The sequence below is a fragment of the Gymnogyps californianus genome, unplaced genomic scaffold, assembly GCF_018139145.2.
Source record: "Gymnogyps californianus isolate 813 unplaced genomic scaffold, ASM1813914v2 HiC_scaffold_64, whole genome shotgun sequence".
Taxonomy (NCBI): domain Eukaryota; kingdom Metazoa; phylum Chordata; class Aves; order Accipitriformes; family Cathartidae; genus Gymnogyps; species Gymnogyps californianus.
Window position 1 is genome coordinate 333166 of NW_026114457.1, and position 27479 is coordinate 360644.

The following is a 27479-nucleotide window of genomic DNA, read 5'->3' on the forward strand; positions in this document are numbered from 1 at the left end:
CAGTTTTATTTAATCAACAGTTTGTTTGATTTTTTTTTGGTGGGTAGAAAGTAGCTAAATGAAAAAAACCTGATGATTTAAAAGAAAAAAAAGAGCTGGGGGAGGGAAGAAGAAAGTGAAGGACTGCAGGGGGAAAAGGTTGAAGATGAACAGATTTTAGTGCAAGACTCAAGTTGCTACAAATTCTAGTCTGATCACCTGTGCAGACTTTTTAGTCTCACATGGCCCAACAGTTGAGGTTTGGCCAAAGCATATTGTCTGCAGTAGCAATCAGGCTTGACCTAAGCATATTAAGACAAGGCAAGTCCACCATCGTCCTTGGTTAGAAAAGGGAGGAAACATGGAGGGTGAGCAGAGGGAGGCTGAGGAGTAGGAGCTGTAAGACATTTACAACAGAAGGGCAGGGAACAGCACATTGAGTCAGTTCTTCATGAGATGAGGTGCTCTGCTGGCCCACGAATTGGCTGAGGCTACTTCTATGCTGGCTCCTCCCTGGCATTTCTTTCTCAGGATCACTCCTGAGACTCCACCCATTCTTTCTTAGGATCATTTCTGATCCTAAATGTTCAAAAAAGTAATTTAGATGTATTTTTAAAGTAGTATCTATGGATCTCATTTTCTTTTGTGGCTGTTTGGCCTCTGGTCATGTTGTCCTCCTGTGATGGATTCCCTACTCGTTATGCTCCTCCCAAGCTACAGGGTAGCACATCAGCTGCCAACTCAGGGTAACATCCCAATTCTTTGCCTTTCCCGGAGCTCCTGAGCACACGGCAAGACTGGGCAATCCACGCGCGGCCCCGGCGGGAGATAGGCAGGGAAGGGGAGGTGGAGAGGAAGAAGGAGTTTTAAGACCGAACACGAGGCGTGGAGTCCAAGCCGCGGCAGCGCCGGGCTGGGCGGGCCGCGCTCCTCCCTCGGCCCCCCCGTGCCGCGCCGCGGCCGCTGGTGGGACGGGACGGGACGGGACGGGACGAGACGGCGGCGGACCCGGCGGGGAGGTAAAGGCCGCTCGTCGCGGGCCGGGCCGGCGCCGCGCGGCTCCCCGGGACCCGAGGGGAGCTGAGGTGGGCGGCTGGCTCGGCGCGGGGGGGAAGCGGTGGGAGGTGCTGCCGGGCCCGGTCCGCTGCCCGGCCTCCCTGGCACAGAGCCGCGTGTGCGCTCAGTGCGTGTGCGCCGGTGGGATGGCCAGGCTCTAACGCTCTTCCCCCCACCCCCCCGCCTTAACCAAGGAGCTTGAGGAGCAGCAGAAGAGACAGCGTGTGCCCTATTTGCAGTGCTGAAATAACACCGAGACACTTCAGCACAAACGGATGCTAGCGGATGGTACCCTGCTACACTGTAGGGCTGTACCAAGATTAATGCTAGCTGTGCGATAGAAACCGGTATGCAGGCATGTTCATCAACAGAGAGGTATTGCCAGATTAAAATAAGATGCAGATGAAAAACATTTATAAGGCAGCAACTGGATGAGAAAAAAAATCCACATTCTTTGGTCACAAAGATATGCAGCACTTATAAAAAGTCCATATAAAACAAAATCCGTTGGTATGCACGTTCTCTTAAATGCATCTTGTTCATAACAGGATGCTATTTTTGACATCTCTTCCTGCTGCTATGGATTTGTTATCTACTGGTTGAAAGCTCGTGTCAGGTACATTTGATACAGCCAGTTGCAGCAGCAAAGGGTCCATTCTTCCTAGAACAGAAACTCCAGTTTCATCTATGGTATGTTTTATAAAAATATTTCATATGTATACAATAGTTCAGAGCCCCTGTTGGCATAGGTGTTTAGTCCAGTGGCTTTCACACAATGATGAATGTGCTCTGTGTTTTTACTTGCCTGCTGGGTTGTTCAGAACTGAAGATATGAACCTACCTACTCTTAGTTTATTTTAAATTTCAGAAATATGTTTGGTAAGTTGGTGCTTTGCAAAATTCACTATTAGGACTACAGAAAATAATTTGTTTATATAAACTGATTAATGTAATGTTATTCTTAACAGTTAAATATATAACAGATTATATATATTCATTAGCAATATTTATACATACACAGTAAACTGCTAAAACTTTTGACTGTGGATATATAGAGAAGCAATTTTCCCTAAGTGATGAATATTAAGTAGCATAAGTTGGAAAAGACTTTATTAGGATGTTTGGAGGACTGAGAAGGTAAGACAGTTAAAACTTTATGCTGTATCTTACTGGTTATAGCCCCCAAAATTATAATAGTGCAACAGCAACTCATGTTCCCCTCCTGACATGAGGGAAAGCAGTACTGCATTTGCACATAAGGCTTGCACACCATTTCATCTAACTCATTTGTACTTAAAACTTTCTAAGGGGTCACTAAGGGAGGGGATGAAAAGCCCTCTTTAGCTCAATACGAGTGTTCCTACTCAATAAAGGCACACAACTACTTGAAAGAGGAAGCTGCAGTACTGAAAGCAGAGTCAGTGTTTGACTGCATGAGACCATGCCTCTCAGAAGGTGAATGATGTCTTACTTCAAAAAGCTTTATGAAATGCAAACTCAGTTAAATCCTTTCAAGTTTCTTCTTTGCATGGCAACAATAAACCAGTGATTGACTATTCTTAGAGCTGTTACTTGAATAATTGGGGAGAGGGAAAGCTAAGGTTCCTACTAAGGCATGTACAAGATGGCTTGCTGTCCCTTCATTTTAAGATTTGTAGTTTGATTTACTATCAAAGACCATAGAGGTCAACTTAAAAAAAAAGAAAAAAAAAAAGGCAAAAACTTTCTTTTAGCATACAGGTTTCCTCCCCCTCCTATTAGCAGAAGTGCCTTTTTAGATACCTGGTGAACTAAAACTTACTATATAACTGTTTCACACAGAACAATTTTTTTTCACAGCTAGAAATAGGTAGCCTCTGAAAATCTTAAGTTGCCAATATAAAGGAATGCATCAGCAAAGTAAGCCAATAATTCATAACTATCACTAAAACAGTGAAAAGATAACTGCTTCCAAAGGCAAACTGTGAGTTGATTTTAATTAAATTAAGCAATACTGCTGCAGGCAATGCTCATAGCCATATCTCCAACTGTATACTGCTCAAGTAAGGTGTGCTTCAGGTTGTTAAAAAAAAAAAAGCAAGCTGTGTGCTTTAATGATTTAAATAACATAGATCGAATATTTTGCTTTATATTGTATGCATCTAAAGATATATTAAGATAAATAACTAGCAACTTGTTCTGGTTTTACTCAACAGTGCTTGACAGTTGCCTGCATGATCCAATAGGATGGTGAGACTACTAAATTTCCCTTACTTGGACAAGAATCAGAACTTTAACTTGACTAAAACGGGATTAAGTTTTTCTCATTTTAGAAGAGCACTCATATCCAGCATATGCACAAGATAATATCAAGAAGCACACTGCTTAAATTGACAATGATTTATTGTGTTTAGGAACATTCAATAAATACCAATCTTTTAGCTTCAGTTTGGCGATCCTTTCCCACCAAAAATCTATTTGGTTGGTGGTTGTTTTTTTTTTTTTCCCTGGCATAAACTCCATTGCCAGCAAGGGATGTATCAGAAGAAGTTAATAAATAATACACACAGATAGCAGTTTTCTAAACATACTGCCTCTTTTAAAGGCACAATACAAATTTACTAAACAAGTCTCGAGCAAGTTCTTCACGGAAGAAAATTTTGGTACAAGCTGTCCTCTGAACATTGTTTTCTTCACCAATGCTGGTAGTTTATTTCATGGAATACAGTATTTAAACAGTACTGATGGATCATTTAAAAACAAGTTTTTTTTTCCTCTTAAGGTAAGCTATGTGACTAGTACTGAACTGTATGAATTTAAGAGTGGTGTACCTCTTGCTGAGCATTTCATGGCAATCGTGAATAAACATACAGCAGAGGAAAAGGCAATACGATACTCTGTTAGTAGGGTTTGGGGGATTTTCTTTTTCTTTTTTGTTTGTTTCCACTTGCTTTTAAACCACTGTTCAAAAGGTAAAGGTATCATATTTAAAAGATGTTTTGTTTGACTTTCCATGAAGTATTGTGTTAAAAAAGCACAACTGAAGAAAGTTCCTGCTCGTGATGAGAATCACTTTCAAGTACTTAAATTTGAATATCCCTCTAAATTCCATTCATTTCTTATTAAAAATGTGTTTTAATAAAAGCATGAAGACTACAGAAAACCAATTAACATAATAGAGTTAATCTTGCATAATTTTTTCCACAACTGTATTTTACATATCACCAAACTTGTGCTTTAGCAAAAGAAAAAAGAATAAAAATAAATTCTCTCCCAACTGTTTATACACAAGAATTACCCTGCTGTGGGACCAGATACTTTACTCTACAGTCCCTCTAACCCAAGGCGTAATCTTAGGTGTATCCTTTTGTGATTTAGGTTCCTGGAAGTTTTCAGCAAACCTTTCTCTTGCTTTATCCCAGTTCTTTTTATTCTTGCTCTGGATGATCTGAACATCTTCAATTGAGGCTGGTCTACTTGTACCCAAACCTGCATGCATCTTATGTAACTGAAGGTGGATCTGTCAAATACATTAAATATTGTTGTAACTGCAAGTTAGGTATTCTAAATACTTCAAATCATATTTTATAATACTAATTCCCCCCTCCCCAAGCACTTTGTTTAAAGCTCTAATATACTTAGATCATACATGGGCATCTAAAGTACTGTTAAAACAATGTGTCAAATCACCACCTCCAGAACTACGATCTAGAGTGCTGATGTCACCTGCCACTAACATCACTGTGAAGTACTCCTCACCAAATGAATAGCGTATGAGCCCTGTGCTGGGTAGTTTGACAACACAAGGCATGGTGTGGCTCTGAGCAGCACTATTGCCAAAAGACAACACCACAATGGTGACAAAAATGAGGCTGACTGCCACAGAGGCCTAGAACTTGGTGGCTACAGTAAGTGACTTCAGCCAGCTTTTCCTCTCTCATGGTGCAACATCTAGTTTGAATTTTGTGCTACATCAGCCTCACAGAAAGTGAAGGATTCCACCATAAGCCCATCTTGAATTCACATAACTTAAAATTATTTAAATCTTCCTCCAAACTTTGTATTCAAATATGAGATTATTAATTCAATAGCTAGAAGCTGTCTGTCCTCCCTTGCTTAGTTTCCCAACAACCACAAACATTACTGGCATTTTCCACTGATGGGACGAAATAATTGAAAAATTTCAAAATACTTCATTAATCGAGTCAAAAGTGATTTGAGATTAGTCCTACTGAGATTATTCCTTCCTACCCAGGATTCTGAAAGTGAATAGTGGCTTACAATTAGACATTTTTGACTGCAAATGCATTTCTGTTTCTTTTTGCTCCAAGTAAAAACCAGAGACACCTACCGGATCCTTCTCACCACCACCATCCTTGCCCAGGCCTTCCCCTTTTTTCCATCCCATCTTCTCCAACATTTTATGTCCTTTGTTGCTGTTGCTGATTTCACTTTAAAGAAAGTTTAAGATAACTGATAAGCAAGAGTTAATACAAAGAGTATGCTCTCTACTCAAATATTGAAGGACAGAAATGTGCAGGTATATGCTGCTCTAGAAACCAGGACTCAACTACTATGCTGTTCCTACTTCCATCAAGAGCTATCCAGAAGACCCTAGTGCCACCTTTTGCAAGTTCTTCCATTAATATCTTCGGTTACCAAAGCTATGCCAAGCCTCTGGTCAATACCAACTTTCTTAAAACTCCCTCTGAACTGCTTGCTTACTTTAGGAGTTAAAAGATACAGCATAGGTGGGTGCAAATCAACTGCACTAGGGAAAAGGCATTATCACTACCTCACCACCAAATCATCCTAATGCACATATTTCATTGTCTCACACTTCCTTTTACTAACTTACAATCACCTACAAGTTCATGTTTCTTAAAAACAAACAAACCAACCCCCCAAAACAACAAAACAAAAAAAACCCCCCAAACCTCCCAAAACCCCAAACACACACACAACAAAAAAGCAACTACAGAAGCAGAGGAATAATTAAAGAGGAAGATTAAAATAAGTGTCATTTAAGAGGTATGTAAATGCATATCCTATGATAGGCTGGATATTGACAGTGAAAGAAACTGCAGGTAAAAAATTTGCATGTGTGCTATTGCTGGGACTGGACAGGAAAATAGAAACTGAGGCACTTGAAAAATAGACACTATTGAAGGTGTCAATAGTGCAGCTGGGGAATTCCCTGATTGTTTGAGTTGGTAAGCATCCTTACTGCCAAGTTGAATTCTGTATGGAATGTGAGGAATTAATAAAAATAGCATATGAACTGGGAAGCGAGAATAACTTGAGTATTTTCTAGCTCTCCTAACACATTATATACAGGTAATTCATAATTTAACAAACTGTATCCTAGTAACTAATTGATACTTACTGCATCATCATTTTTTAAGATTCACTAGAGAAGGACACAGAGGATTCCTTCCCCCCCCCCCCCCAACAAACTTACATATAGACAGAAGCTGGAGTAACATCTCTCTGGAAGGTTCCTTCACTTCCAATGGTGTCTCTGTGCTTTCCTGCTCTATCTCTGTACTTTGGATTCTTCACTGCTTTGTTGTCTTCATACTCTGCGTTCTTTGCAAACAGATTAAATTTCATCAAGGCAAAGAAAGCTGGCTTTAAATTCTTTAGTTTCAATAACTTCGCTGCTTCCCTCCAAAAGTAAGGCACAGCTTCAGCCTATTTCATTAATTCTAAATCTTATAACAAAAAACTATAGTTCTCATTCAGTAGTTTGTTATTACCACCATCACATAATAATGCAAATTGCCAAATTTCACAGAGGCTGTAAATAAATTAACAGATTCTCTTGAATCTTCTCTTGGTATGAAGAATCAATCTCTCCATATTAAGCAGAAAACCATACGGACATGCCACTGACTTTTTATTTAAACATGTAGCCTGTTCTCCAGCAACTATTTCTTCAGAACAGATGACACAACTAAGCACTTGTATAGATTCCATACCAATGTTATTTCAGTAGCAGAAGAATTTGAGAGAAACGATGGCATTCTGTTTTCTACATGAATACTTATTACAAGTGCTAGATGCAACCCCATAGTTAAAATCATCTCTAAAACAGAAGTAACTCGAATACCTGTATACTATATAGCCTGTACATTCATGTTGGCATTTTTCTATGGCAAAGCAGACTTAAAATAAAAACTTAAAAATTTTCCCTCTTCCTTCCATCATTTTTTCAGTTGCTCATTATTTTTCCCTTTCCAAATAAAACATAGCACTGCAATTTAGTGCTAACTTAATTTGCAGAAATAAAAATAGCTATGTCTTAAGAAATCTTAACCTCAAAAGGATGAGGAATCTTGTACACATTGGAACTGATCATTTTTTCCTAAAATTTTAACAGAACTTCCATGCCCTGTTATCATCATCTCTCTCTGTAGAGGTTTGTAAAAAACAATTATTTAATGTACAAAAGACAAATCTGAGTAAAACCACCAGGGTCAAGTTTGAGTGCATTTGAAAACTTTCCTTATTCACTGAAGTCTATGGCTTAAAATAGGAATCACAGAATAGACACAGACTTCAAACACTTAATCAATTTCTACTGTAAACTCACCTGTAAACCATATTATACTCGTATTTGTTTTAATGCTTTTCTTCTGACTAACTCTCTCTCTTCTTTGCTAAGTGCTGGGCAAACTAAAAGGAAGAATACAGGATTGAATTTCTAATTAATAATGTAACGATGTTTTGAAACATAAGACAACTGTGAGAAATTTTGTTCTAACATTATTACACAGACACATACCAAGAAGAAAATACATCATCACGTATTATAGAACTATTCCCTGTTGACAAGAAAATTGTAAGAAAACTATCTGAAGTAATTATGTTTATAAAGTAAAGAGCTATAATAAAAAACATATCCAGCGATAACATGACTAACCAGAAGTTTCCTTTTTCCTATCCAGGCGAAGATGTGCTCTTACTTGTCGTGGTTCACATCCATCATAAGTATCACTGCCAGGATGTATATGAAAAGAAAGTACAGTTTCACCAATCTTCACTTCATCTCCATGCTCCAAGACGTAGGGATCACATTTTGGTTTAGGCTACAGCAAAAGAAAGTTTTGGCAGCCATGTTTATTAGTTACTAATGAAGGGCACCAACTCTATTTCATGAATACTGCTCATAATTTAGTGATTCAGTTTGGTCTCACAAATGCAGGCAAATATTTAACTACAGTGGGTATTTCACTCTAGCAACTGTAACCACAGTGGATTTTTCCTAATATAAACCAAACATGAAGTATTACAAGTGGCCCTAAAAACAGAAGGGAACCAAGGAAGAGACTAATGTATGAAAGAAACCATACAATGATGTTGTTAGTGATTTGCCATAACATATTTAAAATGACCACATGACTGCCATTTTCTGCAACATACACAGCATTATAACAACAAGTACTCACCCGGAGAATCTGATTTCCATTAACGACTGTTCCATTCTGACTGCCTTGATCCACAAGAACATAATTTTGCAAATCATGGCTGTTGTGGTTTAACCCCAGTCAGCAACTAAGCACCACGCAGCCGCTTCCCCCTCCCCCCTCCCAGTGGGGTGAGGAGGAGGAAAGGGAAAAAAAAAAGTAAAACTCGTGGGTTGAGATAAGAACAGTTTAATAACTAAAGTAAAATATAATACTAACAATAGTAATAATGAAATATAATAATAATGAGTAACGAAAAGGAATAACAAAAAAAGGAAGGGGGGAAGAAAAAAAACAAAACAAAACAGTGATGCACAATGCAATTGCTCACCACCCGCTGACTGATGCCCAGTTAGTTCCCAAGCCGCGATCCGCACCTCCCGGCCAACTCCCCCCTGTTTATATACTGGAAATTTGGGGATCGAACCCGTGAGCTTTTTGCGTTATTAGCACCACGCTCTAACCAACTGAGCTAACCACTGGGCATGACGTTCCATGGTATGGAATACCCCTTTGGCTAGTTCGGGTCAGCTGTCCTGGCTGTGCTCCCTCCCAGCTTCTTGCACACCTGCTTGCTTCTTGCACACCTGCTTGCTGGCAGAGCATGGGAAACTGAAAAGTCCTTGGCTTAAGATAAGTGCTACATAGCAACAACTAAAACATCAGTGTGTTATCAACATCATTCTCACACTAAATCCAAAACACAGCACTGTACCAGCTACTAAGAAGAGAGTTAACTCTGTCCCAGCCAAAACCAGGACAGTGGTCAAAATATACTTCTGCATGGAACTGATAAATAGAACCCTAAGTGAAATGTTCTCATTAAACAAATACTTCGCAATTTATATGCATTTTTACAGTAAGATTTCAGAATGTATTTTGGGGCCTTTTAACTGAGTGGATCTGGTACTCTAAGTTAATAGAGTATTCCATGCCTTATGATTTCATCTATTTGAAATGTAAATGAATGGGCCACAACAACATGAGCTAAAGTATTCTATTAATAATATAACTATTTTGACCATAAACTGATTCAGTACTGAAAAGGTACTCCAATGTGGCACTCCACTCCAATGTGGCAAGTATGCTTTACTTAAAGGACTGCAAGATACAGTAATAAAGCATTTTTAACTGTTCTTATAAATAAAAAGCTTTTTTCTTGTAAGGTATGTTATAGCACTCAATTTTTCTCTTTCTGGAGTGCATCAAAAAAAGATGCTGAAAGAAATGCAATTAAAAAAAATCCGATCTCATTCTACAGTTTCAGGTTACTTGGTCTTTCATATCTGAAATAGCTGACTAAATGCTGTGTTTTAGTAAATTTAATGTAATTCACTTTCACCTGCATCTTAATGCCCAGGACACAATTATTATCCATCATTTGCTGTTCCTTTTATCTCCTTTCTGATATTAAGACTAGCAGTCTAATTTTTTTTTGGTTACAATTCTATATAGGTATTGCTCTCAAGCCCAGATAGAACACAGAAAACAAGTCCAGGCCAAACTCACACACACATACACTACCTCCAAAAACGGCCACTAAGCAAACCAAAATATCAACTTTGCAGCCTACTAAGACTCCCAGTAAAAAAACCCAGAAGTCTAAAAAAATGACAGTTTCAAATTTGACAAGCAAAGATCCCTTTTGCTATAGTAGAAGAAATAAAAACAACAGTCAATCTGGGAAGAAAGTGATAATTTAAAACCAAATCCCTTATCTTTGAGCAAGAGCAGTTGCTACATTCATTAATTTAAAAAAAAAAAAAAAAGAAATATTTTGTAGATTGGCTAGCATATATTTACAACGGGAATACTCCCATAATGGTGGAAAGACTGACTAGCTCATTCAATAAATAATTTAATTTCTTTCTCTGTTTTATTGAATAGGATGATCCAAAACTACTTAAGATGCTAAATCTGCAGGGTGTAATTTTGTTTCTTTAAATCTCACTTTACATTTAAGGAAAGCAAATGCCAAAGTGGTCCACAACTATCAACTATGAATAGTGAGGAAAACAAATCAGTGGTAACTTTTTGTTTCTACAGATATGTCATTTATCTTCCTGCCTTGGATTCCTCATCTGCAGAGTGAAATTTCTTATGCAGACAGTCAATTATTTTAATGAAAGGTATTTCAAAGCAACTCAGGTACCCACAAATAATTATATAATAAATATTGTTATCCATACAAGAAGCAATGGAGAAAATGGTAACATTACAGAAAAATAAAAACCCTTTGGCTGCTTTATACACCCAATTTCAAATACATGCCTGAAAAAGTCATTAACAGCAGGGAAAGATTTTCTCTGGAAATTGTGCAGTATAAAATATGGTACATGGCTGATCAATCAGAACTATCATCTGGAACAGACATAGTAAAGCATATTTCAGATACTTGCAATTTGCAGATGTTTTTATCAATTTTTTTTTGTTTGGATGACATGTCTTTGTCAATTTACATTTTCTTTTATTAAGAGTGCTATATTTATGGTCTGTGTTAAAATAGTTAGCAAAACAGAGTACATAATTTATTTTTAATCCCTCTTAACCAGAAAAAAAAAAAAATCCATTACAATCTGTCACAAAAAAATTCTGTTAAATTTTCAAACTCCCTGTACATCACTTACATATTTAGACAGTTGAAGAAAAATAAAACAAAACCTGTTGCTCTAAGCTCAACTACAAGGACTGGATTACTTTATAACAAAGTTCTAGCTAGTTGACATCAATATTTTATAATATGATTAATACCTAACACAATAATATATTTTCCTCAAGTTCAATAACTAAGAAATTCAAGATTCAAAGTATAATTTTTTACTGCGCATTACACTAAGACTCCAATTTAAAAAAAAATTAGCTTTTCTAGACTTTGAAATCACACTGCTGTTTGCATTAAATTCCCATTCAGTAAAATATCGTATCTTTTACTTTCTCTAACTTCAAAGAAGTGGCTAAAACAACATCTCATTCTAAAAGTTGTTTTTTTTTTTTTTAAAAAATTAACATAAGATTTAGCAAAATTTAAAGCAATAAAATCTACAGCTTCATCCATATGCTGATCTACATTTCGGCAGACAGAAACAAGAGTTACCTTACTGACTCCAACTTCAGGAATCTGAAGCGTGTGCCCAGCATCTTTTTCTCTGGAAAGGCAAGTTGATACATAAATCACAACAAAGTAGAAATAGTTCTAATAGTGGCTTACAAAAGGTGTATTTTAGCTGAACCTTAATACTGTGTTTCTCTTCTGAGCTATTATGGAGCTTTACAGATGTAAAAGTACTATGTTGCAATATATACAAGGTAAAGACTTACTTCACATCCCTTCGTCCATCTATAAACCATAATCTAAACAGCAGGCAATGAATATAAGATTAAAAAATTAAAGGTACAGCTTTATCAATAAACCTGATATTTCTATCTGAACTTTTAATCTCATACAAGGCCTGTAAACAATAGCCTGAACTCCGCATCCTTGTATTGGGTTTGTGTGGCAAGGTTTTGGTAGCAGGGGGGGCTACAGGGGTGGCTTCTGTGAGAAGATGCCAGAAGTTTCCCCTATGTCCGATAGAGCCAGTGCCAGTCAGCTCCAAGACAGACCCGCTGGCCAAGGCTGAGCCAATCAGCAACGGTGGTAGCACCTCTGGGATAACATATTTAAGAAGGGGGAAAAACTGCTGTGCAACAGCAGCCAGAAGAGAGGAGGAATGAGAATATGTGAGAGAAAGAACTCTGCAGACACCAAGGTCAGTGAAGAAGAAGGGGGAGGAGGTGCTCCAGGCACTGGAGCAGAGATTCCCCTGCAGCCCGCGGTGAGACAGCAGGCTGTCCCCCTGCAGCCCATGGAGGTCCATGGTGGAGCAGATATCCACCCTGCAGCCCGTGGAGGACCCCACACTGGAGCAGGTGGATGTGCCTGAAGGAGGCTGTGACCCTGTGGAGAGCCCGCGCTGGAGCAGGTTTGCTGGCAGGACCTGTGGCCCTGTAGAGAGGAGCCCATGCTGGAGCATTCCATTCCTGAAGGACTGCACCCTGTGGAAAGGACCCATGCTGGAGCAGTTCCTGAAGAACTGCAGCCCATGGGAAGGACCCACATTGGAGAAGTTCGTGTAGGACTGTCTCCTGTGGTTGGGATCCCACGCTGGAGCAGGGGAAGAGTGTGAGGAGGAAGGAATGGCAGAGACAACGTGTGATGAACTGACTGCAACCCCCATTCCCTATCCCCCTGCACCACTCAGGGGCAAAGGAGGTAGAGAAAATCTGGAGTGAAGTTGAGCCTGGGAAGAAGGGAGGGGTGGGGGGAAGGTGTTTTAAGATTTGGTTTTATTTCTCATTATCCTACTCTGACTTTTGATTGGCAATAAATTAAACTAATTTCCCCGAGTCGAGTCTGTTTTGCCTGTGACAGTAATTGCTGAGTGATCTCCCTGTCCTTATCTCGACCCACGAGCCTTTTGTTGTATTTTCTCTCCCCTGTCCAGCTGAGGAGGGGGAGTGATAGAGCGGCTTGGTGGGCACCTGGCATCCAGCCAAGGTCAACCCCCCACAATCCTTCAAGCTCTTCAGTGCATCTTGGTATCAGTCTTCAATACTGAAGTAGAATTCTTGGTAGCATTAGGCAGGTAATACAAGCAATGAAGGAGTAATCTATATAGATTTTTTTTGTCAAAATCACTGCAGGAGGAAGAAGGGATTTGTGTATTAGTTTCTTATACTAGGGAATGAAGAAGCAATGCAGCTAGTAAAGGACCTATATGCAAATTGCAAGAAGACTTGTCAAAAGTTAAACTTCACATAAATGCACCTAGAAAACTCCAGCTGTAAGAGCAAATTAAAACACATCTATCAGCATTAGTTAAAAGCAGCTGAAAAGGGGTGAGGTTTTCAGTAAATACTGAAGAAAGCATTAATTCATCATTAAACTCTTCATGCATTCATCATCTATGATGAACAAACCAGATTTTTTAATTTGTTAAACATCAGAACTGAAAGAATGTATACAGGCTAGCACACAGGCTAGCACAAAACCCAACTTATCATTTCAAAATGATGGATCAATCCTACTGGAATTTGAATGTGTGAGGAAGTCCAGGATATGCTTTCTTGGGATCCTGAATTTCTGAAGTGTATTCTTCCATTTCTGAAAAAGTTACCTTGGTGGCCCAGAAAAAAAAATTTACTTACTTTCTAGAAAACAACAGTTTTCAAAGAATGACTTGCAGCTATGCTGCCATTAGGACTTAGACACGAGATCAAGTTATCACTAACAAATTTTCATGACTGCTGAGCTACATCAACTGCGTGTGCTGTCATCACAGCAAAAATGACGTTATGTGACGTGACTTAAATGTCTTACTGTGGGCTAATCTAACTCACAGCTGCTGCACACTAGGAGGACAAGTAGGGACAAACAATCTTGAGTGGCTTCCCCAGCTTCCAAAGCCAGGTACAGTTTTTTTTTTTATATATATATATATATATAAAAAAAATTCTATTCAGTTTTACCTTCCAATTGTAGCAGGTTTCACAGCTGTGATAATATAAAGTGATCCAGTCTGTAGAACTGGTGATCTTATTACAATTACTCTGATACAAGGAGGCCAGATCTTTTCTTCATCTATAGTTATAAAAAAAATATTGTTACTACCAACAAGTTACAGTTTTACCCCTATAGCCCATAGTTTCCAAACAACTGATATACATTCAGCCATTATCTAGCTGAATCCTATGCAACTTTTAGAAAAAGAAATGTATAAGCACATCTGAGAGAAAACTTTGATGAGTACTGTTTCAAAGGCTAAAAGGCACACTAAAGTATTAAGAATAATTTTCCTAATTCTGATTATTTACATGTGCACAACTGTTTAGTTACAGCAATAAAATAAACTCACAGAATTTTCTAGCATACTATAAATTTATGGGCCATTAGTCATAACTGATTAGAGTGACTGGCTGAATAAAATTTTACTTTGAGAAAAGGCAGCACCTTTTTGTTCCCTACATCACAAACCTAATGCATATAAAACTTTATATTTGATAATTTCTGTCAAATGTATTTTTACTAATTTTTAACTCTTATTAGCACTATGCACCAATACAAATAAGAAGAAATAATAGATGAGCCTACAGCTGTGTATGCTCTTTTGCCTTGGTATCTGTTAAGTAATTCTATCCCAACAGCTATATGAATTCTGTTCTTGGATGTACATTTGCAGAAACAGTCTCCAATGATCTCAGCCAGGAATACACAGGGCAAGATGGGAAGACACTAGGAGGAAAAAAACTGTCTCCAGTTTTTATTACTCCAGCATTATTGCAGAGTTGATTATTAGAAAATAGTAAGAGAAGGAAATTTAATCTGAAAGCCTGATGGTAGCAAGCACATATTGAATGGCATTAATCAATCAGAATCCGAGTAGTTGAGTAAGTACAGTAATGAAAGTAGAAGAAACAGACTGTTTAACTGTGAGCAGGGCACAGGTTGTATTTCATTCTGAGATTTGGAATATCCTTTGCATGTACATAGTTCCAATTGGTTGCATTAAGCTTTTCAGGTTTGGTTGGGTTTTTTTGTTGGGGTTTTTGGTTTTTTGTGCAAGAGATCATTCAATTCTTGAGTAGGTCTTAAGGACCTAAGAGAATACTTTCTTTGGTACAAAAGAGCATACAGGTTTCCTCTCTATACCCATTTCTTACATATTGCCACTGGAATACACACAAAATAGGATTTCAAATAGTACTGAGTACTCCACATTCATCCTTTTCACCACAGTGGATTCATCTTACATTGAATTATACATGATTGTTTATGAACAGCATCAGAAATATTATACATTAATTGAAGAGAGTTAATATACAGAATTACTGTGAGGTCTGTACTAGAATCTCTATTTAGCAATAGACTTTTTTTTCTCCTGTCACTATCCTAATCTAAACAAATCTTATTCTACCACCGAGGTTTCTACACAAGCACAGGAAGTTATACCTCTAAACAGCTTTTACAAAAACAGCACTACTTACTTCGGACTACTGCGCAAGAGAAGAGAAGGAAAAAAAAATACTGGTAACATATAGCACTTTTGAATTAAAAAGTATCTCAAGTTAGATGCTTTTATTTATTTATTTTTAATTATCCAAACTGTTTTCTTGTAGTTTGTTCTTAATGGGCTCCTGGAAAAATACAGTAATATCGTACATAAAAGCCACAATAATTCACCTTCATTTTCCGAGTCTGAATCAGCACCTTTCTTCACTTGTTACTTCGTCCTCACTGCTGTAGGCTTTGCATTCACAATCTGCAATTTCACCTTCTTCTGGCTCACTTTGTCTACTGTGTCTGTATATGCTGCAGTATCTGGTGTACTCTTGCATGAATGTGAATTTATATTGTCTGTAGAAATTGATTCTTTGGCTGTTAGACTGTTTCGTGTTTTTGTGTCCATTTTAGTCATCTTTCTTACATTTGAAGACTCCTCTTCTTCAGTAGAACTTACTTGCTCAGTAGTGGAAAAGCAATTCAGACTGTTAGATGATTTCTGCTCTTCTGTGTCCAAATCCTGGAGAGAAGTTATAGAAATCAGACTTGAGGAATGTTACATTCTTTACAGATTGAGTTATTCTAAAGTCTGCTATCAGCCTGGAATTAAATCCTTCACTAGGAATTATTTTACAACTATTAAGAAATGGTTAAATTTCCAGAAAGTTTTGCGCATGCAGTCAACAGAACATTTCAGTAGAAACATTTTCACATCCTATTAGACATGACTGAGACCGTCTTCTATTTGGGAAAATGTGACTGCACTCCTCTTCTAACCTTCACTTACTCCTTCCTCTTTTCTCACGCAAAACTTAAGTTCTTTGTCCTCACTTTCAAATTTGTACACCATCTCGAATATCTTCCAGTTTTGCTTTTATGACACTTACTTCTTTCCCTCTCTTACTCAATTCTTGCAACTTGTTTAAAAGTTCTTTAATTGATCTTCATCATATCTTACTCCTGGTTTTGTCTTCTCATTTTTTTCCACAATGGTCCCGAATATCTGGAATGCCCACCCATGCTCGCCTAACGACCTGCTCTTCATCCTTTCAAAATTGCAACTTTAACAAAGCCTTTCATATCAAGATACTGTAGAGAACTTTTAAGTTTAATTTATGCTATGTGGAACAATTCTACTGAGAATCCATTTTCTACTGCAACAAATTTCTCCACTGCACACCAGACAGATTAGATCATTGCAGGTTCTTCCATCGCCACTTGATTTCATGAGCAGAAAAAGAGACCATCAACATTTTTTGAACTGAAAAAAATCTAAAGTTTCACATCAATTTCGGCAGAGTACCTTGAAAATGTAATTCTCAAATCTATTAACCCTGATGACCAGCTAAAAAAAAAAACAAAACAAAAAAAACCCACACAAATGGCTTTAAAAGATAAATAAAAAAAATCTCAGATTTTATTATAAAATTATTTGCCATCTTAGGTTCAGAATGAATGCGTTCAATTGCCCTGAACTGTACCAAATATTGCAACACAGCAGTTAAAATAAAAAATATGCTTGACTTTTTTCAGTAAGTTTTCATATAGAGCATTTTACATTTCAAGATACATGAATTAATGTGAATGTTAACGCCATGGAAATTAAAGCACTTTCAGTTTTCAAAATTGTAAAAACTCATCAGTGGCACAGCTGCAAGACAAACACAAGAATTCCTCTCAGCCCAGTAGTCAAGCTATTGGATAGGACTTTACAGTGTACTTTTAAAACACTTTCAATAAGACAGCAGATTCTCAGGAATAATGAGCAAAATTTAAAAGACCTCAAGACTGAAGGACTCTGTTTAGGGTTTCTCTACAATGCACTAGTCCTCCTCCCTGAATCCTTTAAGTATTGTAACTAGGAAGGAACAGGATCACAAGGCCACTGCCTATGTTGTTTATTTTAACTAAGAGATGTAATAATCTAGCCAAAAGTAAGACTACACAGTTCATACGTCAGACACATAATTCCATTAGAAGCCTTTTTAGCAAATCTAGTTATAGCTTTTACCAGTGATCTTTTCCAGTATATTTATCTTTGTCTATATTTATATTTGGCATGGATATTAGATCGATACCATTCATACCAAGGTGCTCTGCAATTTCTAACCCATAATACTGTGAGCTACCAAAGTTTTGCTAATCTAGTCTGAAAACAGAGAAACTAAATGCTCTGCTCACAACTGAGGCAAAGCAACAGATGACTGTGACACATTGATGCCCAAGTATAACGCTCCAACCACTCAGCTCTTTCTCCACAGTGAATCCAGTGATACTCATTTTTGGCATCACTTCAGATATTCTAAATTAGAAAATAAAAAGGTGTTTCAAAGCCTGCCTGCTAAAGAGTAGACTCTTTGTTCTGGGTTGAAAACAGGAATTTTAAAAAACACTTACAGACAGAACAAAGATTCTGTACATACATTCTGCCAATATGACCATTAAGCTTGTTCTCAGCAGTTTCTGTATTTTTTCCACTATTACTACAATCATCTCCTAATAAAGCAAATAAACTAAATAGTTCTGTTATTAAGTACTGATATAAACGTAATCTTCACATACTCCTTCTGCCTAAACTGTAATCTTACATACAAACAAGTCAAAATGACTCAGTACATTTGTGGAAGTGAAAAAAAACCCACAAGTCAGTCTGAGAGGTAATGGCCCTATTTACATATTTAATTAGGACACAAAGCGCTTACTGAAATTGTTACAGAAAGCATAGTTATTTGTATTCAAACTAACATGAATAACGTCAGAGTTCATTTTCTACCATTCTGGGTCCACTATTTCTCCTATTGAGATCAACTGGAATCAAGTTAGGCGAAACACATATGATAAATTAGCTGAATACCTGCATAATGTAGCTCTTGTTTAAACACTTTAATCAGCAAGATGCAGATTCCTTGAACCTTAGCCTTGATGCCACAAACAGCAATCTGCTTTGTTCCACTGAAGTCAAGCATGGAAACTTATTTCTGGCAAAGAGTTACAATAACAGACTCCTTTGCAAGTTCAGGACCTTGGAAGCAAAGGGTTTTTTTTAGGGGGGTGTGGAGGGAAGAAATTACTAACTTTAAACTTTTAATTAAGCTCATGGAATGTTCTAGCTATAAATAAGTTTAGAAATCCTTGTACAAAATTGAGGATTTAAAAATTGCTTTCCTAAAGAATATGGATTTTGAGCCCTTTATGATTTCACAGATCTGTATTAAAATGCACATCTTGACGATGTCTAAACATTAAGCCTGGGGATGCTGAATGTATTCATAAAGCATTTGAATGAGTCTTTACTTGTGCTGAAAAAATCCTTTTCCATTATATATGATGACTAGTACTAACACAGAACATACGTAGCATGTATGAAAGTGTAACTACGCAAACAGCACCAATACCTTGCCTCCATATAGCTACTGCTTAAAAAAAAGGAACCAGCAGTAAGCAGAATATTCAGTAAATATTATCCTGAACGACCTAACAAATACTAACAACACACTTAATTTCTCAACGGCAGGATATTTAACTCTTCATCCCAAACTCATGACACATCACACAAAATATGCAAGGATGTGCTCATTATAACCATGTCTGTTACACCATGATACTAGGCACGTACTTTTCTTTGTATGTTACTTTGCCTAATATATCTTAACAGTCAGTAGACCTAAAGTCATATGTTGGATAGGGACTGCCTCTATGTGATTCAGCTCTGAAAAAAACTTTGTATCTACTAGGTATCATCACATGATCTCTGGCTTTTCTCTCACTAAGCATGAGTAAAGTTGAGAGGTGGGATGAATCTGATCCATAGTAAACTATTTCTTAACTACAGGGTTGAGTCGGTTCATGTTTAGAATAGAATATTTCTGCATCCCTGACAAAGACAGCCAAAGGTGCAAGTGAAATGGTTCAGGATCAGCATGTTATTTTTATGTATCTCATGAGGAGTGATCTTTTAAGAATTACAAATCATGTTCATATGACAGGAACTGATGGTTTTGCTTTATAAAGAATAGGTCACAAACTACTCATTACAAAGACCTTCTGAAGCGCGGACTGACCTACTTACAATATATACATGAATAATCATAGTAACAGAAGTGTTTTTTTAAGAAAAAAATAAAAATATTTTAAGCATTTAACTATACTTTTTGCTTTACTGTGACAGAGCAAGACATTTTCTCTTTCAAAACTTCTCATTTTTCTGTATTATGCCTGATTGACATGCATGTTCATGCAACTCTTCAGCATGCCTACAAATTAGAACTTAAAAGTTATTGTGAGCATAGCTAGTTTAGTTTTAAGAAATGCACTAATTAAACTGTATTGTTTTCTAAATCAATTTATACAAAACATATGTATAAGCAACTTTTCAGAAATGCATAGTCTGTTGCTTCTTGGTTTGGTGGAAGTTCAGTAGGTGACTTAATGGAATCATGGGTACTCAACACCCTAATCTAAAGGGCTGAATGTTAAATCTTTAGCACTGACTCTCTCAATTTGAAATATTAATCTGAAATTCAGTATTTTACTAAAGAAACAAACATTTTCAAACAGCTGAAGATAGCTCTTTCATGCAGATGACTAAGCTTTCACTTGCTAGCACCATTTCACAAGTACTCCAGTTACTGTCTTCCACCCTACACAATACTCAAATTTCCAATGCAAAAATCTAATTAAAAGCCATAAAAAGAGTAAAGCTCTTCCTATATCATAAAGAAGCCATTTTATACACTGGCAGACGGCTCTGAAATACAGGAAGTATAAATTTGTCTTATCTAAAGAATGTGTAGTTTGTTTAGTCATGACACCCTACATTAATACAGTGATGCTAAACATGCCTTTTCTGAAGTATTCTAGAATACCATCAAAGTTTTCTTCAGATGTTTTACTTATACAGTGTTTCAAATATATTTCAAACTTACTTTGTAGATGAACTGATTTTGATCAAATAGCTGCAAAAAATTTATTAATTCCTTTAGGAAAATAGGTATCTAAACATCAACTACTAGATATTATTTTTCCTTTAATAAAAATATCAAGGTTAAAGGTAAACATCCACAGACTAATGTGTTTGGTGTCTCAACTCTACCTTCACCAGAAGCTGCCAATCCAAAAGAAGAAATCTTCAGATTAGCCATGGTTTCTGTCAACTGATGTACCTAAAGATGGGACGAGTATCAGCAAAAAGTAAACTACATGTGATAAAAAAAATAAAAGTCACTGCTTCAAGAGTTCTATGGAAAATACTACTACAAAAGCCTTGTCTTTCCTACAGAAGTAGCTAGGATGTTTCTATAATGGAAAAGAATATGGCAGAAGTGAATTTTGAGCACCATGTTGAAATATGTAGCAAAAGTTAGATGCAGGCTCTGACATATGACTTTTTTTCCCCCAGAAATTATTTTTACAATTTATTCTTAAACTACTGTCTAATAAATTTTATTTCAAACAGCCCCAATCCAGCAAGTAGAACTACACGATCACTATTGCACACAGTCTACTCCCCACCCTGTATGGAAATGCTGGATCTTGATATTGGCCCAGGGATCGCATTATCATTTATGCCACCTTTTGGGTTTTTTTTTTTTTGTGGTGGTTTTTTTTTGTTGTTGGTTTTGGGGTTTTTTGTTTGTTTGTTTTTGGGGTGGTGGTTTGGTTTTTGGTTTTTTTTGGGTTTTGTTTGTTTGGGGGTTTTTTTTGTGGTGGTTTTTTTTTTTTTTTAAACTTTTCAAAATTTACTTATTTAAAGGTTTCTCTCTTGCAGGAGATAATTATGATATTTCTTGCCCCACTTTTTTTGGCCTACCACTACAAGAAGAAATCAGAACTGAACTGATGCCTGAAAATTCCAAAGTATTCCACCCATCCTCCTTAATCGAGCTGCACATAGGCTATCTAATACTTTATCCCGGCAAATAAAAATCCTGATCGTCTATTAAAAGCAAGCATGTGGGCAGTATGCTTAGTTTCACAAGTCAAAAGAAAACTATTTGTAATATAGAAGTTTGGTGACTGAAAAGAATCTCTTTAAAGAAAGTTCTTATATAAATCAGGAACATTCCTTAGGAGATACTAAGCGCGCGAGTTCCCCTCCATTTTTTTTTTGCAATTAGAAATACATTCATTTTAGCAGAAGCTCACTAGTATTTTCTTGTTTGGTAATTCAGCTTGTTAGAAATACAATAATATTTTAACAGACTAATTTTATTCTTTAGATTCTCAGATTTATATTGCCTTTTGAAGAACACCAAAATATTTGTGGAGAATACACTTGCTATTTGTGTAGTGTTAAGTATCCCAAAGTACTAATTCTAAATAGATACTATATGTAAGATAGCTGAGCACATCAAATTCTTCACAATGGCTACAAACCAAATTGCAAATTAAAAGAAAAAAACCCAGTGACCAGAAACAGAAAATTAACAGATTGGCTCAGTTACAGTCTTTTTTAGATTAAAAAAAAAAAAAAAAAAAAAAGAAAGAAAAAAGATTAAATTTGGTTTAAATAGGAGTCATTCAAAAATCACATGCAATTTTTGTAAGAACTGTATAGCTACACACACAGCTACTAAGTTTCCTTATTTCTTGTATTTGACAACTTATAAGTAATACTGAATAGCTATCAATACTTGTTTACATTTAATACATTAATTGAAAAAGAAAGAAAACAAGTTTAACAGGTGCTGTGTACTTGAGGTCCTATATCTACTGCTCAATATCTTCCCCTGCTTCACATGCATATTCTTATAAACCACCTAATCTTCATCCAGGAATAATAATGTTTGGGGGGGTTTGACATATTCCCAGAATTAGACCCTGGTATTGCTTTATTTACCACTGTTAGTGGTCCGCAGACCAGACAAAAAACCAAACCATTCTCCTACTTGTACCAGCTGTAGAAAAAGAAAGTAGAGTAAAACCTACTTTGGTCGAGAAATTAGATAATGTTTGGAGGCATTTTTCAGGCTAGCAGCAGAATTTAATAAGTAACCCATTGGGAAAAGCAATAATGAAATACTAATCTTCAAAATAATTGTAGCAACTTTAATAATTTAATCAGTATTTAGGGATAGTTTGTTTTGTTGTTTTTTTTTTTTGTTTGTTTGTTTTTTTTGGTCAAGAGTGGAAGAGGGAATAGAAGGAAAAGGGAGAAGGCTGAACATTAGTATGCAGGAAAGCATTTCAACAGACAACACTTTAACTACAAAGTTCTACTTAAAACCAGACATTTTTGGTTTTGTTTTAGGATGTATATAATACAATAACTAGCATGAACTAATTAGTGCCTTTAACAATACCAGACAAAACTGGACAACAATAATACTGCCAAGAAATACCATGCATCTATGAACTGGATTGTGCAGCTAATGAACTATTTTTTCAGTTTTACAACAGAAAAATGTATAATCTTTTATTCTAATGTAACTTTTTTTTTAAACTAATGAATGAATTTCTTATATGATAAGAACCACACAACAATAAGGTATTTTAACTCAGCTATGTAAGATATGACAGTAAGGTGCTTTGGTTTTTTTCTAAATCTAACAGTGCATTTACACAAAAGTGCACTGACAAAAAGGCTTTCTATTCTTTTTGAAGTTTAAAGTGGAAAGTAATTGTTTTAAGTTTCACTTTGTATTCTCCCTTTTTTGTTTTAAAACATGTCATACTATGACACTACCCTTCACTTACTGTTCACAGATGCAAAGACTGTGCACTATAGAATCTGTTTTAAATTTTTTTCCTGTTATCTTGTTGGTCGAACAAATTAATTCACAAATAAAGCAAAGTACTCAGTTCACTATCAATAAAACACATCATAAAAAGTGGATGTTTACCTCCTACCTTGTGACTGTGCAAGCTTCACACAAAAAGATTTGTTAACAAGATCATCTACATAAATATTTTATCAATATAAAATAAGCTAAAGACAAGTAGCTATTTGCAGTATAATCAGATGACAGAAGCAGATGGTGATGGGATCCCAAAGAGTAGTCAACGTTATTTGCTAGGTCAGAGCTATATATGCCACAGAACTTTTATAAATACACTTGTAGATTTAGGTCAATATGTAACAGTTCACAACAGAACTAGATTTATTAATTGCACTATATGATAAAGGCTCATTCCTACAAGTTTTCCATATTGCTTTCCTGACACATGATGAATAAAATTCTGTATTAACAATACCTTTTGAGAGTGGCAGAATGCTAATTCAGTAGTTGCACACAGCATGCCCAGAACTCGGATGCTGGTAAAACTCCTAGCTTCAACTGCATTAGCTCCCCTCTCTTAAGTCTAAAGGATCGTTATACTTAGTGTTGCTAAGTATTTACCTCAAGCTTTCAAAATGGAATGGTTCACGTGACGTTTTCTCAAAGAGTAGAAATTCCCATATTAGCCACAATTTATATATAAAATCCATAATCAATCAACTACCCCATCCATCTAACCTACCTTCACTGGTTCTGAAAGATTTAAAAATGGAAACTGTTTACATTAAGACAACCTCGCTCCTGATACAAAATTTTTCAACTCTGTATCGACGCTATGTAACTATTAGGTAAGAGTACTTGTACACTAACGTAATTATTTCAGATTTCAACCAGTCAGCTTGGCTGAGGCCTATATAATGAAATTATGCAACAGTTAAAGCAATAGCTTTAAAAAATGCAAACTAAGGGGCACTGCAAACTAAAGGAATCGATACATTCAATTAAATCTTAAGTAATAAAATAAATTTGCAGAATAGGACCATACAAATTTGATTCAACATCAATAATAGTGTTAAGAAAATGCTTCTTGAGGTTTAATAGTTATGTTACAATAGAACTTCCAGTGTTTAGGAGCAAGTAACACTTTTCAAGGCACTCACTATGTATTATACGGTATGCTTTCTTAGCAATTGGAAAACAACAGAAAGGAAGTTATGTTTTTTATAACTTAAAATACAAGTTAATTACAACGGGCATTTATTAAGATGTACAGCTTATTCACACACTATGGACAACAAAAATGTATTGACCAAATAAAATATCAATAGGAGAGCATAATATGCAAAGAATTATAACTTCACAAACATTTCAATCCCAAATGATGGTAGAGATACAGTAAAATGTCAATGGAATGAGCTTTGGAATAGAGTCACAGAGAAGGGATGGTGTGTGTGTGAGTTTTCAAAACCTTCCTTCATTTTTAGATTCATCATGTGAATTAAAAAAAAAAAACAAACCCCCCCCAAAAAAACCCCAAAAAACCAACCGACAAAACCCAAAACCAAGACACTGAGGTAACACTGAATTTCTGATGTAAATCCAGTCTACACATTAGCCTAAATTCATTCCGGTGTGCTTGCTAATCAGAGAGCTTCACTGACACTCAAATTTAGAGACCTATACAGTTATATTGTAATAAAATAAAACTGAAAAAGTGAGGGAATCCAAGTTTAAGGTTTCATCCTTAAAATAACTTTTCTGTTGAGTGATTAACACTAACTACATCTTAGCAACCTGCTGTATATAGTTTAAAGATGTTTGAATCCTTCAGAAAATAAGCATACATCCTCTAAATAAAAAACAAACCCCACAACCTGTAAGTTGTATCATGAAAGAAAAAAAAAAAACAACAAAAAAACCAGGTTTTGCATTTCCTATCTATCAGTTCTAAAGTTACCTTATACTCATTTGCAGTCATCCACTCTGGCTCTCTTCTCTTCTTTTTCCCTTTTTTATCCTTGGTGTGCTGAGTACCAGAGGCCTGATAAGACTGCAGATCCACTCATGAATGAAACTGGTATCTGCCACTTTCCACATCACAGTAGTAATAAATTCCAGTTGCTAGATCATAATACAGTTGATTTTCCTTTATAAGAAACATAAAGAACAATGCTATCATTACTTCGATAAATAAATTGTTCAAAAGACACACCCAGTTAAAGAACCACATACTAAGTTTTAAAAAAATACTCAAATGTACTAAAGAACTGTGGTGGGTTGACCCTGGCTGGCTGCCAGACCCCCACCCAGCTGCTCTCTCACTCCAACTCCTCAATGGGACAGGGGGGAGAAAAGAAAATTAAAAGCTCGTGGGTCAAGATAAAGACAGGGAGATCACTTGCCAATTACCATCATGGGCAAAGCAGATTCAACTTGGTGAAAATTAATTTAAGCCATTACCAGTTAAAAGAGTTGGAAGTTGAGAAACAGACAAAAACTACAACACCTCTCCCTACCCTTTTTCCCAAGCTCATTTTCGCTCCTTCATTCCCAACTCCTCTACCTCTCTTCCCCCACCTGAGCGGTGCAGGGGGAATGGGGGGTTGCAGTCAGTTCATAACAGTTCCTCTCTGATTCTCCTCCCTCCTCACACTTTTCCCCTGCCCCAGCATGGGTCCTTCCTATGGGATGCAGTCCTTCAAGAACTGCTCCAGCATGGGTCCTCTCCACAGGCTGCAGTCCTTCAGGATAAATCTGCTCTGGTGTGGGTCCTCCACAGGCCACAGCTCCTGCCAGGAGAACCTGCTCCAGCGTGGGCTCTCCACAGGCCACAGCTCCTTAATGAGCTGCTCCAGTGTGGGGTCTGCTCCAGTGCATCTGCTCCGGTGTGGGGTCCTCCACAGACTGCAGTATGGATATCTGCTCCGGCATGGTCCTCTTCCATGGGCTGCAGGGAATTGCCTGCTCCACCATGGTCCTCTTCCTTACGCTGTGGGGAATTGCCTGTTCTGGTGCTTGGAGCACCTCCTCCCCCTCCTTCTTCTTTGACCTTGGTGTTCACAGGGTTGTTTCTCACACTCCCTCCCACCACACACACTCCGCTGTACAGCATTTTGCCCTTCCTTAAACATGCTTTCAGAGAGGCACCACCAGCTTCTCTGATGGGCTCAGCTGTGTCCTGCAGTGGAGCTGGCTGGAACCGGCTATGTCTAGGCAGCCTCTGACCTCTTCTCGCAGAGGCCACCCCTGCAGCCCCCTGCCCCACTACTAAAACCTTGCCACATAAACCCAATACAAGAACATTTCCTGTAATTCAGAACGCTTACTGAACAAGAAAATATACTTTATTCTTTTATGTAATTGTATCACAACTGTAATCTATAACCCTAAACAACCATTTACATATCTAACTATATCCACAAACTAGTTCAAAAGCAATGGTATCATTTAAGACTTTAAAAATTAAGTCCAGAAGCATCCCTGAAAACAAAACAAGTACTTTTGTGCACCACATGCACTTTTTTTTTAATTGAATTGAATGTAATGCTGCAAACAAAACCTCTGTTTTCAGCACAGTACTTCCACTGGGATTTGTGACAGTGTATATATCTATCTATATATGCATGTACGTATACACACATCTCATATGACAAGAAAACCCCCAACAGCTCTTATGAAAAACATATAGCAGAAATTAACCATTATGGAATTTTGATCCACTGTCTGAAATCTTTTTTTAAAGAAGTATTTTCTTTCCTGTAACATCAAACTAGTTGGTAGCAGTACTCATCTAAATTACCTATTTCTTGTATTTTCTCTCAACACACTTTTCACTGTGGAGAAGCCACTGACTTAGGTTCAGCAATCTGTCTTGTTCTAAACAAGTCATCTTTTAGCTTAAGCTTTTAATTTTGAAAGAGTTACAGAGTAGCTTTAGAGTATAAAATTTCTATAATGCTGTCCTGGTTTCGGCTAGGACAGAGTTAATTTTCTTCCTAGTAGCTGGTATAGTGCTGTGTTTTGGATTTAGTAGGAAAAGAATGTGGATATAACACACTGATGTTTTCAGTTGTTGCTAAGTAGCGTTTATACTAAGTCAAGGATTTTTCAGCTTCTCGTGCCCAGCCAGCAAGAAGGCTGGAGGGGCACAAGAAGCTGGGAGGGGACACCATCAGGACAGCTGACCCAAACTGGCCAAAGAGCTCTTCCATACCATATGACATCATGCCCAGTATATAA

At 37.0% G+C, this 27479-nt stretch overlaps 1 protein-coding gene and 1 non-coding gene across 2 annotated transcripts; one reads left to right on the top strand and one right to left on the bottom strand.

The window, feature by feature from the left end:
* Nucleotides 1-2157: 2157 nt before the first annotated feature.
* On the top strand, nt 2158-2287 carry LOC127029047 (small nucleolar RNA SNORA47). Its single transcript, XR_007768118.1, has one exon. It is a non-coding gene; the product is annotated as a small nucleolar RNA SNORA47 (small nucleolar RNA).
* A 1146-nt stretch (nt 2288-3433) lies between these two features.
* On the bottom strand, nt 3434-25419 carry LOC127029044 (angiogenic factor with G patch and FHA domains 1-like). Its single transcript, XM_050914706.1, is given in 13 exon segments — nt 3434-4534; nt 5366-5465; nt 6476-6603; nt 7610-7692; nt 7940-8105; nt 8466-8544; nt 9250-9272; nt 11578-11629; nt 13992-14103; nt 15703-15731; nt 15733-15820; nt 15823-16042; nt 25198-25419. Coding segments are annotated over 13 exon segments (1503 nt in total). The 3' UTR covers nt 3434-4333.
* Between the last annotated feature and the right edge of the window lie 2060 nt (nt 25420-27479).